The sequence below is a fragment of the Oryza brachyantha genome, chromosome 6 (genome assembly GCF_000231095.2).
Source record: "Oryza brachyantha chromosome 6, ObraRS2, whole genome shotgun sequence".
Taxonomy (NCBI): domain Eukaryota; kingdom Viridiplantae; phylum Streptophyta; class Magnoliopsida; order Poales; family Poaceae; genus Oryza; species Oryza brachyantha.
Genome location: NC_023168.2, coordinates 18,466,184 through 18,480,482, shown reverse-complemented (window position 1 = coordinate 18,480,482; position 14,299 = coordinate 18,466,184). Strand labels below are relative to the sequence as shown.

The window sequence follows — 14,299 nt, the reverse complement described above, 5'->3', positions numbered from 1 at the left end:
GGTGAACCTATGAAGTAATGAACACATGCATTACAGGGTGAAATCAATGAACACCGGTGAATCTTGTGTTTTTGGTCTAGCTCGTTAGGCTCGCGAGCAGCTCACGAGCCAGCTCGAGCTGGCTCGTTATCTCTAACGAGCTAAAATGTTAGCTCGGCTCATTAGAAAAATGAAATGAGCCGAGCCAAGTTTTTCATAAGTCGAGCGAGCCAATGAGCCACAAGCTTTCTATCCACCCCTATATGTAGTATATGTGTCCAAGTAAACCACATCGCACATAGTGGGGTTCGCAAGGTGTGGGGAGGGGGAGCGTTAATTAGCATACGCAAAACGAGAAAAACTATTAACACATAATTAATTAGTATTAGCTATTGCAAAATTAAGAAATAGATTAATCTAATTTCTTAAAATAATTTTTATATAATTTATTTTTACACGTAGAAATAGAGATGTCCCTCGAGAATGTGTCCAGTGTTTTTGGCTGGAGGTTCTCGACCATCTCCCTCCCATGGCTATCACCAAATCACATGGCTACTACTCCGATGGTTTCAAAACCAAAACGTTTAATATATATAGGATTTTGGAGACAGTCACAAGATAATCAATATTACAAATGTGTTATTATTTGTTACTCTACTTCTATGGACTTGACCACAAATGTGTCGCGTGTCTCTTCACATTGCGTATTATATCATCTACCCGCCTGTTCCAGCATCGAGAAAAAAAAAAGAGTATCCATCTCAATAAAGAAAACAAAAGGAAAGAGGAAAAAACACTAGTAAACTAAAAACAAAATACCTTTTTTATTATCTAAAAAGTACACACAAAATCCTCGTTCGCCTCAAAGCCTTTCGACTCCACACCACCACCACAAAATCCACGCTATTCGCGCCGCGCGAGACGCGAACCGAATTTGCGGCTTCTCCAGGGGCCCATACGCAAAAAGGGGCACCGCCGCCGCCGGACCAATCAGTCGCTCGCCGTCGCCGCCGCCGAGCGCCATGGCGGCCGCCGGCGCCGCTGCGGCGGACTCCGTCAAGCAGCCGCTCCTCCTCCACCAGCGGGGGCAGGGGCACGCCGCGTCGCTGTCCTCCCCGTCCCTCCCGTCGGCTCCCCCCGGGGTCGCCGCCGCGGGCCCCGGCCGCCGCTTCCCGGGGGGGCTCGACGTCCCCAACCTCAAGAAGCGCGGCGGGGGCACGCGGAGCTGGATCCGGGTGGACGCCGCCACGGCCTCCGTGCAGACGCTGGAGGTCGACAAGGCCACCATGATGCGGCGGTGCGAGCTCCCTGCCCGCGACCTCCGCCTCCTCGACCCGCTCTTCGTGTACCCCTCCACGATCCTCGGGAGGGAGCGCGCTATCGTCGTCAACCTGGAGCAGATCCGGTGCGTCATCACCGCCGATGAGGTGCTCCTCCTCAACTCCCTCGATAGCTACGTCCTCCAGTACGCCGCCGAGCTGCAGCGCCGCCTCCTCCAGCGCGCCGAGGGCGACGATCTCCCCTTCGAATTCCGGGCGCTCGAGCTCTCCCTCGAGGCTGCCTGCTCCTTCCTCGATGCACAGGTGACCGACGCCGTCCAAATTTCTTTCTTTTTCTTTTTTTGCTGTATGGAAACCTTTTCATCGTACGAATACGATTATGCCATTCTATGTCGCGACCTTTTGCTATAATTTTATACCTGAATCAGAGCCGTTTCAGCTGGTGCATATCTACTGAAATCAAGTCTTGTCATTTCACAAAATTTGCTTTGGCTGCTCGCGTGAATTCAGTTCACGTTCGAAAGTTTCCTCTTTGCAGTTTTTTCATCACCGTCAGTTAGACAGTTACTATATCTTATATGGGTCATGAACTTATGATGATCATATATTATTAAGTTCTTGTTTCCTAGCAGACAAGAAAGATTGGTTCCTCTATATCTTGTTAGGTGTGGATTGGAACGGAGTTTTTGAGGTCACTGTTGGTCTAGTTCATATCTGATATGCCAGGATGGCTACAATTCTTTCATTTAGTAGGTTTATGAGCTGTGATTATAATCATACAATTCCAGAACTAATTTTGTGATATATGAGGTTAGTATAGAACACAAAAGTAGAACAAGTTTGTGTGACTCTGTGTTAGCTTCTCCTGATCGAAGGAGATTGTGAAATACTTCGTTTCCCTTTTCAGGATCAATCAACATTGCCATCCATTGTTGGCAACAATCTGATTGTTCAGTCTGACCAAAAGAGTTCTTCTATCTGATTTAAAATTATGAGCAAATGGCGAATTTGCTTTAAGCAATTTCTGGATAGTACCTTCTGCCGGTTTCTCTTGCTGATTCAGAGTTGGTCCTTTTGTGCTAATAGTTAGGTCGGTTGCTGTAAATGTTGAAAATAAATTATGTTGCTTTAGAACGAGATTAGCTAGATTTTGTGCATACAATGCAAACACAACATTTACAATATAATATAATACTTTTCAAAAGTCAGTACCTTTTTATGTGTAGATTCTTTTCTTCCACATGCAGTTTCGTTCATGCCTATTGCTGTTTATGACTTATGAGAACAAAGAAAGATACTTTTGTCCTTTAAACTCCTGACCTGTAAATCCTTTGCGATTAGGTATATCTTCTTGAGTCATAATTGTAACATTTCTTTATAGATGTATATAGCTGCTTTAGCTTGGTTGTTATTTTATGGTTATCTCATAGGGGTTGAAGTGTCTGTCTTTCATCAGTTGGGCAAAAGCCAATGTGAACAGTTAAGAAAAATGTGTAACAGCGATGCTACTATTTTTGTTCTCTGCTAGAGCAAGAAATACTATTCTTGTCTTTGAAGTTATTACCTCATGAGTACAGTGACTTCACCTAGCCGCATATTTGGAAATTGGGATGGGAGTGGGGAACTGACAGGGTGAGTGGAGTTGGTTTTCCTCTTGTTGATTTTATATGAAAAATTTAACATGCCACTTTTAGTAAAGTAATTAATTTATTGGTTAACATTTTTTTGGTAATCGTAACAGTGAAGCTTTACTGTAAATGACAACTATTATTCACAATTCCTGATTTCGAAACAGAGCCTGATTGTCTCTTGCTGTGCTGCATGTTTCCGCTTTAATTCGGTATGATTTATCGAGATTGGATAGGAGTTTCCAATATTGTTAATTCTTCTTTGGGTTTAGAAAAAGAGAATACAGTAGTAGTCAGCTATAAATATTTTAAAGAACTGTTCATATGATCAATAGAGCCTTACGTACTTTAGCTCTTAGGAATTCTGTTTTTATACAGGCTATAAGTGGACAGCATCCTTGACCATTGATTAAGGTTTTAGCATCTTTTGTGGTAAAAGGTTAGATGCCTCATAGTTAAAATCGATGCTTCTCGTTCTTGGGAAAATCAATGTTAGCTTAGAGGATATGCATCATCAGCTAACAAAAATGCTGCTTTACTACCAATCTCGTGTATTTTGCTGGTATTGAATTTGGAACATGTCTGGCTATTGAAAATTAGACCCTCTTACCTGTTCAATGTGGTATATGTAAAATATGCTATTTTTGTTTAGAGCTGTTTAACTTAGGATATGAGTAACTTTTTTTCTCTTCTCTTTTGCAGGCGGCTGAATTGGAAATTGAAGCATATCCCTTGTTAGATGAGCTGACATCCAAAATCAGTACACTGAATTTGGAACGTGTCCGGCGATTAAAAAGTAGACTAGTTGCTTTGACGAGAAGAGTTCAGAAGGTATTTGCATATGATCTATATGCCACTTTCTACTTTCAGATAATCATTTGACGTACTGTCCAATTGGCATTGTATCTTTCAATAGGTCAGGGATGAGATAGAGCAGCTAATGGATGACGATGGAGATATGGCCGAGATGTATCTCACTGAGAAGAAGTTGAGAATGGAATCATCCTTCTATGGCGACCAGTCTTTGTTGGGCTACAATTCAGTAGGTGCTGGGACATCAGCTTCAGCTCCTGTATCGCCAGTCTCATCTCCCACAGAATCACGGAAGTTGGAGAAAGCTTTCAGCTTGTGTAGGAGCAGACATGACAGTGTGAAGAGCTCAGATAACACAGCAACAGAACATATTCAAGAGCTGGAAATGTTATTGGAAGCATATTTCGTCGTCATCGACAGTAGTCTCAACAAGCTAACATCAGTAATGAGCCACCTATCTCAAATCCCAATTAATCCTGTTATTTTTTTACTAGGAGCTAGACGATCGCTGATTTTTTTTTCTTTCTTTCAGCTGAAGGAGTACATTGATGACACTGAAGATTTTATCAACATTCAGTTGGTAAATCTGCAACTTTCTTACCCTCAACAATACAGTCATCACCTCGGCATCCTGCACACTATGTATCAGTACTAATTTATATTCCATGAACCTATTTGTGCTTCCAGGATAATGTTCGAAACCAGCTGATCCAATTTGAACTTTTGCTCACAACAGCGACATTTGTAGTCGCTATTTTTGGAGTGGTTGCTGGGGTATTTGGGATGAACTTCGAGACTTCTGTTTTCAGCATAGAGAATGCATTCCAGTGGACCCTCATCATCACTGGAGTGGTCGGCGCTTTCATCTTCTGCGGCTTCCTATGGTTCTTCAAGTACAAAAGGCTGATGCCCCTGTAGATCATAGCTTCCATAGGATCATCGAATCTACGCTGTTCAGGTACCTGACCAGAAGCCTGAAATTTCTGCCGATGTAAATTACCATTCTTTTAGAATTCTACAGCATACCTACCAAAGAAATTGAATGAGAAACAAAATTTTCATACTACGAGGCCTCTACTAAAATGGGGGTGGCATATAAGAAATAAGATTAATCAATCACAGAAGAAATTTCTGCTTTCTTACTATTGTTCCTTTGTAAAATCTTCTGCAATATGTTGTTTGACTACTATACAACTAGAGCTAAACGTTCAGCTGCATCTTTTCGTCAGCTGTGCTTGCATGTTAAACTTTAAATTTTTATATTTAGGGTTGATTTTAGAACAATTATTGATTTTAGAACAATTATATTATAATTTATTTTTCTATCTTTATTTTTAAATTACTAAATAACATGTTTATAGAAGTTTTATTTCTGAAAATACCAAACGAACGACGAGAAGGAGCTGGAGGCTGTGACCTGACGCTGGCCCTCCGCCACGTGGAGGTGACCGGCGTCCACGTGTCACCTCACGCATGCCACCCTGCCGCTTAACGTAGCCACGTCAATAAAAAAGCCAGACGGCTGCGGGTTGCAGCCTCATCAACGCATAGCAGCCGCAACAAAGGTGAGCGAAGAAAGCTTTAGTGGAGATAGACACCGAGAGGATCGCCGTCGCCGGCGATCATGTGGCCGGAGAAGATGAGGGCGTGGGCGTCCATGGCCGAGGACCCTCTCAAGCGTGCGTCGTCGGCGTCGCACCCGTCCAGCCCGCTGCGGCGCTACAACCCAACGACGCTCGCCGCCGGCGGCCTCCTCCTCGTCGGCGTCGCCTACTTTATGTTCAAGGGGAAGGAGGGCCAGGGCAGGCAAGGGGACCAGCCGGTTCCCCGGCCTTAGAAGGAGATCGCTAATCACCTAGCTTATCAGTAATCACTCGCTTGAATAATAATCTCCCCTTTGCCTGTCGATCGCCATGTAAACTGTCTTGTGCTTATTAGTGTATGCGTCATGTTGTCCATGATCAAAATCTCCTCTTTCTGTCATCTCTTCTTACATTGTGAAGAGGATTTGGCTTGGACAATACAAAACCCGTTCGAATCCAACGGTTTAGGATATTTAGGTTTTCTGAACTCCTCGATTTGATTTTTTAAACAAAATTTCATCTTTACAGTTAAATCATTTCTTTATACCCTTGCAATCCCAGCTACTATGTGCCAAAGATGATGGGAACTAATCCAATACAAATGCTTGCGGTTACATCTTCTGATAACTATCAGAAAGCTGTGTGTGATTAATGTAAGTATGTAGTAAGATTACACATCAAAAGTTACTGGAACTTTTAACTAAACTGTGAAGAAGCAGGCAGGGTAATTAATTAGATTGTCGAAAGCTAATTAACTCTGATATTGTCTGAAAACAAGAGCAAGGTAATTAGGGGTCTAGTCGATCTTGACGGAGGAGTAGATGAGGCGAGTGAAGCAGAAGCAGGCGAAGAAGCCGATGGTGCCGGTGAGGACGAAGAAGGCGTAGGAGGCGATGAGCATGTAGCCGAAGTAGAGCACGCCGGAGACGACCTTGGTGATGTCGAGCTTGGTGAAGAAGTAGAAGGCGGCGTAGAGGAAGAGGTAGAGCGCCGACGAGCCGGCGGTGAGGTAGGACCTCCACCACCACTCGTAGTCCTCGCCGCAGAGCTGGAAGTAGCAGAGCACGACGGCGATCTCGGCGCAGGTGACGACGAGGATGGCGAAGACGAGGAAGAGGAAGCCGAAGATGTAGTAGAACTGGTGGAGCCAGATGGAGGTGAGGATGAAGAAGAGCTCGATGAACACGGCGCCGAAGGGGAGGATCCCGCCGATGAGCACCGACACGGCCGGGTTCATGTACCACGGCTGCTCCGGGATCGGCCGCGGGATCTTGTTCGTCCGCACGGGGTCCTCCATCGCCGGCTGCTTGAACCCGAGGTAGCTCCCCGCGAACACCAGCGGCACGGAGATGCCGAACCAGAGCAGCACCAGCGCGGTCATGGTGGTGAAGGGCACGGCGCCGGACGACCTCTCCCCCCATATGAGCGCGTTCAGCACGAAGAACACCGCGAACGCCGCGCCGGGGAACATCAGCGCCGTCCTCAGCGTCACCTTCTTCCACTCCGTGCCCCGGAACGCCCTGTGCAGCCGCGCCGCCGCGTACCCGGCGAGCACGCCCATGAACGCCCACACGAGCAGCATCGCCGTCATGAGCCCGCCCCTATTCGACGGCGACAGGAGCCCCAGGATGGCGAAGAGCAGCGTCACCAGCAGCATCCCGAAGAACTGCACCCCCGTGCCCACGTACACGCACAGCAGGTCGGCGCGCGCCGGCGGCCGGAACACGTCGCCGTGCACCAGCTTCCACCCGGTCTCCTCCTGCGCCTCCTCCTGGCTCTCCAGCTGGTTGTACTTGGAGATGTCCCTGTACAGCGTCCTCAGCATGATCATGGCCAGCATCCCCGACAAGAACAGCACGATCATCAGCGAGTTCACGATGGAGAACCAGTGGATCTGATCGTCCGTCATCAGCAGGTAGCTGTCCCAGCGCGACGCCCACTTGATGTCACTCTCCTGAACACATCATCCGCCATGGACGACACACCAATGCATCTGAAACTGAATGATCTATCTACAGAATGACATGCTCACAGCAGCTTGAGATTGTAGAATCACCTCGAAGTTGACATCGTAGCTGAAGATGATCTCCTTGCCGGCCTCCACTTCTTGAGGCGAATCGGAGTCCACGACGAGGCGTCGCGAGTGCGGATCGCAGGTCTTGAGCCGGGTCTCGCTGTCCTTCCAATCACCATCATATTCATGCTTGACGCTGCATACATAGGGGACACAATAAGCTGATCTTAGTATGAGCATCACTGCATCAAAGTGTCATTGAGCATCATCATACGCCACAAGTGCAGTAGAACACACAAACCTGAATGGTTTGACCTCAAACGCCACGATCCTGGCAAGATCCGTGTTCTCATCCCTGTGATACTTCACCAGGAACGAGAAGTGGTTGTGGATGAAGTGTTTCTCCTCATTGCTCTGCATCATTTGAAACCCAATTGAGAGTATGGTTCTGAATATCACACAGGTCTCAATGCATCAGCGATCGAGCAATCAGACGGGCGATGATCATCACTCACCCCGGAGTACTGGCCCTTGACGCCGACATGGACGCCGTGCTGATAAACCGTAGGCGCCTCGTGATCATCCATCCTCTTGATCGGGACGACCAGAGGAAGGTTGTCAAGAATCCTGCAATGAACACGGACAGTAAGATCCAAGACAAGCCGAGCAAAGCAAGAAATTAGAAAAAATTTTCTTCTCGGACATGTTTATGCGGTACTCGTCGTCGATCTTCTCCTCGAAATCCTTGGCACCCTCATGGCTCAGCACGGTCCGGCAGACGATCAGGCACAGCCTCGGCTCCCTCATCTCGAACTGCAACGGAGAGATCGTCAGAGTTTTCGCTCAACACAGTTGAGCGACCAAATGCGAGGAGGGCAGGGCACTGACCACGTAGAGGGAGTTCTCGATGCGGTCGCCGCGGAGGACCTCGCCGAGGTTCTCGGCGCTGTCGACGATGGTGCCCGGGCGGCAGAAGGGGAGGGAGTAGTAGGAGTAGGGCAGCTGCGTCTTGATGGAGCTCAGCTGGTTCACCTTCACCGCGAGCTGGTCCTTCTGCACCCCAACCCCAACCCCAAACCCCAAACCACCAGTTTAGCTCGCGAGCCTCGCCGCGCCATAGCCATCAAGAAAGAAAGAAAATGATTGTTCGTTACCCTACCTTGCGGAAGTCGCGGGGGGCGACGCCGGGGAGGTAGAACCCTCGGGCGGCGCCGGCGAGGGCCAGGACGGCGACGACGAGGACGAGCGCCAGGGAGAGCGGCTCGTGGGTCGCCATGGGCGGGAGGCGTCGGCGACCTCGGAGCTCACGAGGAGGAGGAGGGGGAGAGGTCGTCGCCGGCCGCGGCCGCTTTGCTTGGGTTTGACGGGCTCGCCCCCCAACGGAGAGAGAGAGAAGGCGAGGTGGTGGTGGTGTGGGGGGCCCGGGCTGTGAGGCTGGCAGGTGGGCCCGCGCGCTCGGTGCGGTTCGCGGGCGCGGGCCTCGCCGCCCCCCTCTCTCGTACTTGCCGCCGTGGGCGGGCTGTCAGAGGGTGGGGCCCACTGGGGGGTCGCGAATCTCGGTGCAGATCGACGGCGCACGGGTGTGTCGCTGGGGCTCCAGTGGGTTGGTCAACGGTAAGGCGTTCCGTAACGTTTTCCTCTTCTTCTTGTTCTTTTCTTTTTTTCCCAAATTCTCACACTTTAATAATTTTTTCATGTCTGTTTGATACTGCTAGTGTAGCGGAGTACACCAACCCGAAATATAGGCACATTTGCAGTATATTACTACGCCTATATCATTATTTTACGATTATGGTACTAAATTTGCATCAGATTTTTGATAGATGGTGTGCTTTTGTTTTTAGCATCAGATTTAATCATTCATCTTATTAAACATATTATGTGAGTTCTGTTTATTTTGTTGTAACTTAAATAAACTAAGGGTAATTTATATTTTTAAAATAAGTTTTCTAATAATACAAATGGTTAAACCTCATACTAAAATTCAACAGCAACCTCTCCGTTTCATATTACACGCGCTATATACATTATAATGAACCCTATACATAAATTTAAAAACATTCATTAATTGATAATTGGATAAATCTTAATGCGATTAAAACATCTTATATTATAATATAAAAAATGGATCAAAGCTTCAAAAGATTGGGCAAGTAGAAGGAGACCACCAGGGTTCTCCTTACCGTTACCGCCGCGAAAACCACGGTACCGCGCTCCCGCGAATCCCACAAGGTAACCGTAAAAACCGCAAAACCCGCAACGAATTTGAAAACAAAAAATTTGAATTCAAAACCGCATGGTAAACGCGGTTACCGCGCGGTTTCGGGCAGTAATGAAACAGCGCATGAGAACGGCGGAAACCATGGTTTTCCGTGCGGTTTTTGCAGCCAAAACCGCGGTTACCGCGAGGAAACCGTGGGTATGATGTCAAATGCAAAAAAATCTTAAAAAATCTTAAAAAAATACATGAAAAATAGGAAAATATTTTCTGACTATATTTGTGAGTTGTGACATAAGAAAAATAGGAAAATAGAACATGTTTCAGAGAAAACAAGAAAATTTTCATATGACATTTTCTAAATTCTTGATATTGCAACATACAAACATACACCGTCATATGACTCATATCACCATTCACCAAATAATTCACACCAATAACAAGTAATAACTTCATTTTGATTGCCGTATCACAACTATAACTACTACCAATTATTACTAACGTGCACGTATAATTTTTCTCCATACATATTTTTCATATATCCATCATTGTATATTTGTATTTCAACATTATGTACCCTAGTGTCTAGTGTAAATTAATAATGATAAAATATTCTTAACCATCTTCCTATGAAATATTATTTGCAATAGGCTATTTTTTAATTTTGTTTCCCGAAATTCTTGCTTATGATTTTTAATTATGCCGAAAATACATTTTTTTTCATGAATTTCTTTGACAAAACTACATTATATATCAACATATACAACATATATTTTTTTTATTAAATTTCCTCAATTTTTTTAAATTCTCTTCAAATTTAAACTCTGTTACCGCAGCTTAGCAAAACATGCCTCCGTGGAGAGCACGATTACCGCGATAATCGTCACGGTAACCGTGGTTTCGGAAACCCTGGAGACCACCCACTTCCTCGACCAGAATGCTAAACTTCCGGCAAGTACACAAGCAGTCAAAGCAACTAGTAGATTCTGGCAACACATTATCATATTCTTGTTAGGTGACAATATGGTGCTTACCAATGTGGACCTCTTCCAAACTGCCAGCTTTGCTCTTCTGCGAGCCAAACTGAGTTTGCTTTTTCTTTTTTTCCTGCAGTAATGGGCGAGCTGGTAGTCCACTACAAACAAGTGATAGATAGCAACACAAAGTTGGTATCTCATCTATGGATCTCACTGATCTCAAGCTGACAGACACAGAGCATCACAAAAATGAAGTGGATGAGATCATGAGAGCCTCCTGAAATTGGATTACAACATCACACTAATTAGTGCGTTATTAGTGTGATTTTTAGTTTAGTAGTGTACTACACTTGGGGACCTGGAGAGTTCTGGAGTAACCTCACTTGGGCCGAGTGATAAGGCCGGCATGTTTGAGCAGCCCAGCTTGTTGTTGGGCCTAAAGGGATGCTGGGCCCTGGAAAATTCGGAGAGCACATCCAGTCTTGCAGCAGTTTCTTTTTTGAGTAATGATTCTACGGACTTCTTTTATATTTTAACCTTTTAAATAAATAATTTTATTACTAAACCTCGAAAGAAAATATTTTTACCGTATCAACCATTTAACCATGCCACCAACATTAACGTGTTAAGACAACGCTGCTACGCAGAGTATTAGGCGTGCCATCGACACTGGCGTGACAAGCCTGAAGCCAAAATGTTCGTACGGTAAAAATATTTTCACTCGAGGTTTAGTAATAAAATTATTTATTAAAAAGGTTTAAAAAAATTCCTGATGCTACACGAACTTAAAATTTTCTTTACTGAACTTTAACGAACAATGATCTTAGGTGGTGTTTGGGATAAGAGACTTATTTTTAGTCTCTTGTCCCATCGAATGTTTGGACGCTTATTATAAATAGTGAACGTATACTATTAATAAAACCTATCTATAATCTTGGACTAATTCGCGAGACGAATCTATTGAGCCTAATTAATCCATGATTAGTCTATGTGATGCTACAGTAAACATGCTCTAATTATGGATTAATTAGGCTTAAAAAATTTGTCCCGCGGATTACCACTTATTTATGAAATTAGTTTTTTTATTAGTCTATATTTAATAGTTTAGTCTCGTCTAAATAACCCTAGCCATCTGATCTGAGCTAGCTAGCCAGTGTACTTCCTGTTACTGACCGGTGTCAGATAACTTTATGCATGTACGGATGCCATATATCTACATGCCTCTTGCAAGAGATTTACATGAGGATTAGAGCTTGAGCCTTATCCTCTAGGGCCTCTCATTTTTTTTCTCTTAATTTACTCTAGCATCCCTGATCAATGCATCGCATTAGATTTGCTTGTCCTTGCTATTTGTATCTTTATTCCATTATTGTACAAAACAATATGCTATAAGCTTGTCATACAAAGTAAAAGTAATAGCCAACAGATTTGCCAATCATTGTCCTTGTTAACTAACCCTAAATCCTTATCCATCCAAAAGGAGTTCATCCTCTGAGTATCAGCAATCATGAACATGCATGCAAAGCATGCACGCAAAAGAGAGCACATTCTTGCACAATATCAAATACTTTATATATGTCCTACATACTGTGTATGTAGCATCAACTTTATCTAAATGTGTTTTTTATATCATCAAAGAACTAATTTCCCATCACATCTATATTGTACAAAAAAAATTGTATGTCTATTTGTAGAGACCAAAAGTAATCATCTTCCTTGTTAAAACAACCAACATATGCATTTAATTTGCATGGTGGTATATTGATACAACATATTACCTGCTGATTGTTATACATATATATGTGCACGTACATATATGCCATACAGTCCATCCGTTTCAACATATATACAATATGGCTATATACCTAGACAAATGATGTATCTAAATTACGAGGTGACTGTTTAGATTATTCAGTAAAAAACCAAACTACATATTTATTAATAAAAACTAATTTATGATAAAAAAAATTTTATATAAAGATTTTTAGTGATTTAAAACCCAACGATGAAAATAAAATCAAATAAAAAACCAAAATCTACTTAAAAATTAAAATTTTAAATTTTAACGTATAAGCATAGGAAATATGAGGCTCTCCAATTCCTATCATGCACGTTTCGAAGGGTCAGCATACAAACTGGACCGTGTGGATCCTTATGTTTTTCTAGTGCAATCTAGAAGCTAACAAAATGGCATTACTGTATTTTTGTAGCTTCCATCTCTATATGCCTTCCATGCCTAGCCATGTACTAAAACTCATTTGTCAATGCCCTTCTTGGCATCAATCTCAAAAAAAGCCAAATTATGTTATTCCAAATCGGACTAGTCACTTAATTTGTTCCCTTCTTTGTGTAGACTCTAAACCATGTCACGCAATGGTGGTAGTGATTCCCCTTTAATTTTTGGCCCTTTTGAGAGAAAAGCTAGCCATACGTGTTAATTTTGCTTATGACATGATCTTTGATTATCTACTACTAGTAGCTAGCTAAGCTATAGACAGTTGATTGTAGTGTACTGAGAGATGCTTGCATGCATGATACCATATGATTAAACTAAGGCAAGACAAATTAAAGTTGCACTTTCAAGTCTTGGACACGTTTCTAAATGCAAGAGGTTATCAGCCCCCATTTCGTTTATGTTTATGCTTATAAGACAAAATTTGAATTTCCAATCTTAAATTTTAGATATATTTTGGGAGTTTTTTTATTGTAATTTATTTTTTAACCTTAACTTTTATATCACTAGAAACACGTATATAAACATTTTATCCATAAATTATTTTTTATTTAAAATATGATGTTTTACTTTTTTTTCAAATAAACCAAACAATCAACCATATCTAATGGTAATCTAAGCAGCATGAGTGCACTACAAAGTGCTGTTGATTTAGTACTATTTTAGCACTAATACTACTACTAAAGGTGAGCAACTTTCTTCGGGTGTTAGTTAAGCCTGCCAAATATGCTCCTTTCGAGATACTCCCTTGGAGTACTATACAAATGCAGTATATATAGTATCATAATTAATGTAGTTAAAGAACAATAGTTCTGTCGGCGTGTGTGAGAGTGATAAGCTAGCTGCTAATCTGCATTGCATGCGATTACTGTAGTTAATGAATTAACCAGCTGTGAGGCAGTGATCATCGTTGCCCACCGACGTACGGGCCACAGCATATATATATACGTAGCATCATCTTCATAAATACATATATGGTGAAGTTCAGCAAATTTCACACAAATTAGTACTCTAAAGAATAACCTTCGTGCATCAATCTATTACCATTTTGATGATAAAAGGATGTGAAATATTTCTGCATCTTCCTATTTAATTTGGTTTCTTTTCTTATAGGCTCCAAACTAGCCACTTATTTTGGCAATTTTGATTTACCAAAATGATAACCTATTTTGGGATTGAGAAGAGAAACACCTAGTAGTCTTCTGGTTAGCTCCCGAGGTGGTGGGCTAGCCAGCCTTGTTCGATCTATTTAATTGATATATTAGGTCTTCCCTTAATATCTAAGTTTTTTTGGACTGAGAAAATATGCGTTTTCTACCAAATTATGCATGGCTGCAAGTAGCATAATTAAGTTGTATAATACTACCTTCATTTCAAGAAGATTTCATCTTTGACTCATATGGTGTCTCTCAAAGACTTTATTTTCAACAATTATTTTATCCAAGTTTGGTGAAGTAGCGGGCAAAAGTATAGATATATAAAAAGGTATTGGATAATATATTGTGGTTGAAAAAAAATAAAGAGCGTTCTATGTTTTTTACTTTGTATAGATATATGTAAGGTAGGCTTAAAAT

At 42.9% G+C, this 14,299-nt stretch overlaps 2 protein-coding genes across 2 annotated transcripts; one reads left to right on the top strand and one right to left on the bottom strand.

The window, feature by feature from the left end:
• Positions 1 to 845: 845 nt before the first annotated feature.
• LOC102716325 (magnesium transporter MRS2-B) lies at positions 846 to 4,828 on the top strand. The gene is made up of 5 exons (XM_006656245.3): positions 846 to 1,562; positions 3,590 to 3,718; positions 3,804 to 4,142; positions 4,233 to 4,280; positions 4,388 to 4,828. Exons 1-5 carry the CDS (start codon positions 1,002 to 1,004, stop codon positions 4,616 to 4,618), a joined length of 1,308 nt encoding a protein of 435 aa, XP_006656308.2. The 5' UTR covers positions 846 to 1,001; the 3' UTR covers positions 4,619 to 4,828.
• A 943-nt stretch (positions 4,829 to 5,771) lies between these two features.
• On the bottom strand, positions 5,772 to 8,657 carry LOC102716045 (transmembrane 9 superfamily member 9-like). Its single transcript, XM_040525517.1, has 7 exons — positions 8,457 to 8,657; positions 8,186 to 8,350; positions 8,001 to 8,110; positions 7,813 to 7,924; positions 7,599 to 7,711; positions 7,340 to 7,493; positions 5,772 to 7,237 (listed from the first exon to the last, which is right to left on the bottom strand). The coding sequence occupies exons 1-7, from the start codon at positions 8,571 to 8,573 to the stop codon at positions 6,080 to 6,082; spliced, it is 1,929 nt and encodes a 642-aa protein (XP_040381451.1). The 5' UTR covers positions 8,574 to 8,657; the 3' UTR covers positions 5,772 to 6,079.
• Positions 8,658 to 14,299: the final 5,642 nt, after the last annotated feature.